The sequence below is a fragment of the Dreissena polymorpha genome, chromosome 8 (genome assembly GCF_020536995.1).
Source record: "Dreissena polymorpha isolate Duluth1 chromosome 8, UMN_Dpol_1.0, whole genome shotgun sequence".
Classification (NCBI taxonomy): Eukaryota; Metazoa; Mollusca; class Bivalvia; order Myida; family Dreissenidae; genus Dreissena; species Dreissena polymorpha.
Window position 1 is genome coordinate 72,074,021 of NC_068362.1, and position 2,399 is coordinate 72,076,419.

General features: G+C 44.6%; 1 protein-coding gene across 1 annotated transcript; it reads left to right on the forward strand.

Annotated features, from left to right (window-relative positions):
* The first annotated feature begins 321 nt into the window (after positions 1-321).
* LOC127840625 (serine/arginine repetitive matrix protein 2-like) lies at positions 322-1,947 on the forward strand. Its single transcript, XM_052369037.1, has one exon. It carries the CDS (start codon positions 322-324, stop codon positions 1,945-1,947), a length of 1,626 nt encoding a protein of 541 aa, XP_052224997.1.
* Positions 1,948-2,399: the final 452 nt, after the last annotated feature.

Here is a 2,399-nt window from a genome sequence, read left to right on the forward strand (position 1 = left end):
GTTGCTTGGAAAATATCATACCACCATTCCGCCTCCGCTATATATTTATATATATTACACATATAATTTTGTGTGTGTGGGTGTGTGTGGAAATATTCGAGGTATACGTTTATGTTATCGGTTGTTTAAAACAACGATTTTCTTGCTTGCGTTGGTTAGTGATTGGTGGCAGCCGGACTTTGTGTGCATTTTAGTGTTTCGTGCGAATTCCTTTGTTCCTTTGTTCTCCGAAATCCCAAGACTGCCCCAATAATGTCCTCGTGGGCAAACCCTCCGTACAGTAGGGCATCATGGCCTGTTTTGTTGACACAGACTAAACCAATGGTCCGTCATTACAGTCCTGTGAAGTTTGAAGATGACCAGGGTCAGCGTTCATGTACTGGTAGTTCAAGAACCAGCTCATTTTCTCCGATTCGGACAAGTTTACAGGTCTCAAAGACACAGAAACCAATTGGTCAGGTGGAGTCAGCGGACCATGAATGTGGGAAATTGGGGAAGTGTGCTAGCTCTCACGGTGCTGGGCAGTACCCAACACCAAGTTCAAGTTCTGGTAGACCTTTTAGATCACCATCCCCAAGTAGGTCATATTCATCAAAGGACAGCAGAAAGTCAAAAAGCCACCGGAAGGGGAAAACCGAAAGTGCAAGTAAAATTACTGCAGGTGGTAGGTCTTCTAGATCACCATCATCCAGTAGGTCAAAGTCACCAGAGGACAGAAGAGGTTCTTCACGCAACCGGAAGCGGACAACCGGAAGTGCACGTAAAAGTACTGCAGGTGGTAGGTCTTCTAGATCACCATCTTTCAGTAGGTCAAAGTCACCAGAAGACAGAAGAGAATCTTCACGGAACCAGAAACGGACAACCGGAAGTAGGAAAAGAACAACTGCAGGTGGTAGGTCTTTTAGATCACCATCTTCCAGTGGATCACAGTCACCAGAAGATAAAAGAAGGTCTTTACATAGTAGTCGGAAGTCTAAGACTTACAGCGACGAAGGGCACCGGAAGTCACCAACAAGAGATGAAAGCAAAGATAATGGAAGGACTTATAGTTCTCCAATATCATCATTTAAAAAACGGTTGACAATTACACACAGGACAAACGGACGACAATCAAGAAGTCGAAAAGTAAATGTGCATAGATCGTCATCCATTTCCGAGTCAGATGGAAGTGTACGACCACGTAGGTGTCCATCAGTGCAGATGAAAAGTAAATGGAACACAAGAAGGGCACATTCACGTCGGTCATCAAGCTCAGACTCCGAATTGAGGTCAAGGTCACATAAAGATAAGGCAAAGAACAGTCGAAAGTACGATTACGATGGTTCTTCTCACAAATGTAGCTCTCGAAGACAGGTTGATCCTCGGAAACATCCGAAGGCGTTGCGTTATGATGGGAAAACCAGTTGGCTATCATTTAAGCGAAAGTTTGAAAGTTTCCAAAAGGTGATGAATTGGTCGGAAAACGAATGCAAAGATTATCTGTTGTGGAGATTAGAGGGCAAGGCTCTTGACTTCTTCACTATAACGACAACAGAAAATGAACGATATTCATTTCGTCGTTTAATGAAGTCGTTGGAGTCTCGTTTCGGTACCAAGGAACTTCGTGAGACATCGAAAGCTAAGTTCCGTCAGGCTGTTCAAGAGCAGGAGGAGTCGCTGGAAGACTGGGCTGACCGTATGCTTACTTTAGCCACACCAGCGTTTGCGGACCTTCCAGAAGACCATATGCGGTTTGTAGCGATTTCCCGGTTTTGCCAGGGTTGTAATGACAGAGAGGCAGCCAAGCATGCTTGTTTGGAAAATCCTTCAAGCATGGAAGAAGCTCTCAACCTGGTTAAACAGCACCAATACATATCGTTGGCGGTAGATGGCAAAAAGAACAGACGGGGCCGAGAAGGAATTTCAGTAAATGCTGTGCAGGCATCTTCAGAAGCAAAGACAGAATAGCTTATAGCATCAGCTTTGAAAGAATTCGCCAAGAAAATGCACATTTCCCCGCCTTCATCCGTGGTAAAGGAGACACAGCCTGATAGGAAGCCACAAAGATGGGGGTCATGTTTTTTTCTGTGGAAGGAAGGGTCACCGGAAAAGAGATTGTATACAATTTCAGGAATTTGAATTTGAAGAAAAAATGAAATAAGCCCGAACGTTTAAACGACAAGGGGCTGGACGGGAAGACCACACGTCCGAGCCCACAAAAGTGAAGACTGATGGTCTACCAGAAAGGTCGGTTGGGAAGAGAGAGATAGGAGCGATTTCTCAGGGCAGGGTCTGTGACTCGCCAAAGGTTTTCAAGAAATCCCTACAGATGATATCTCAGCAAAAACAACAACAAAGTATAAAGAGCGTTGATGTTCCTAAACGACCAGTTAACTACGGACCACAAGTGAATCAATCAG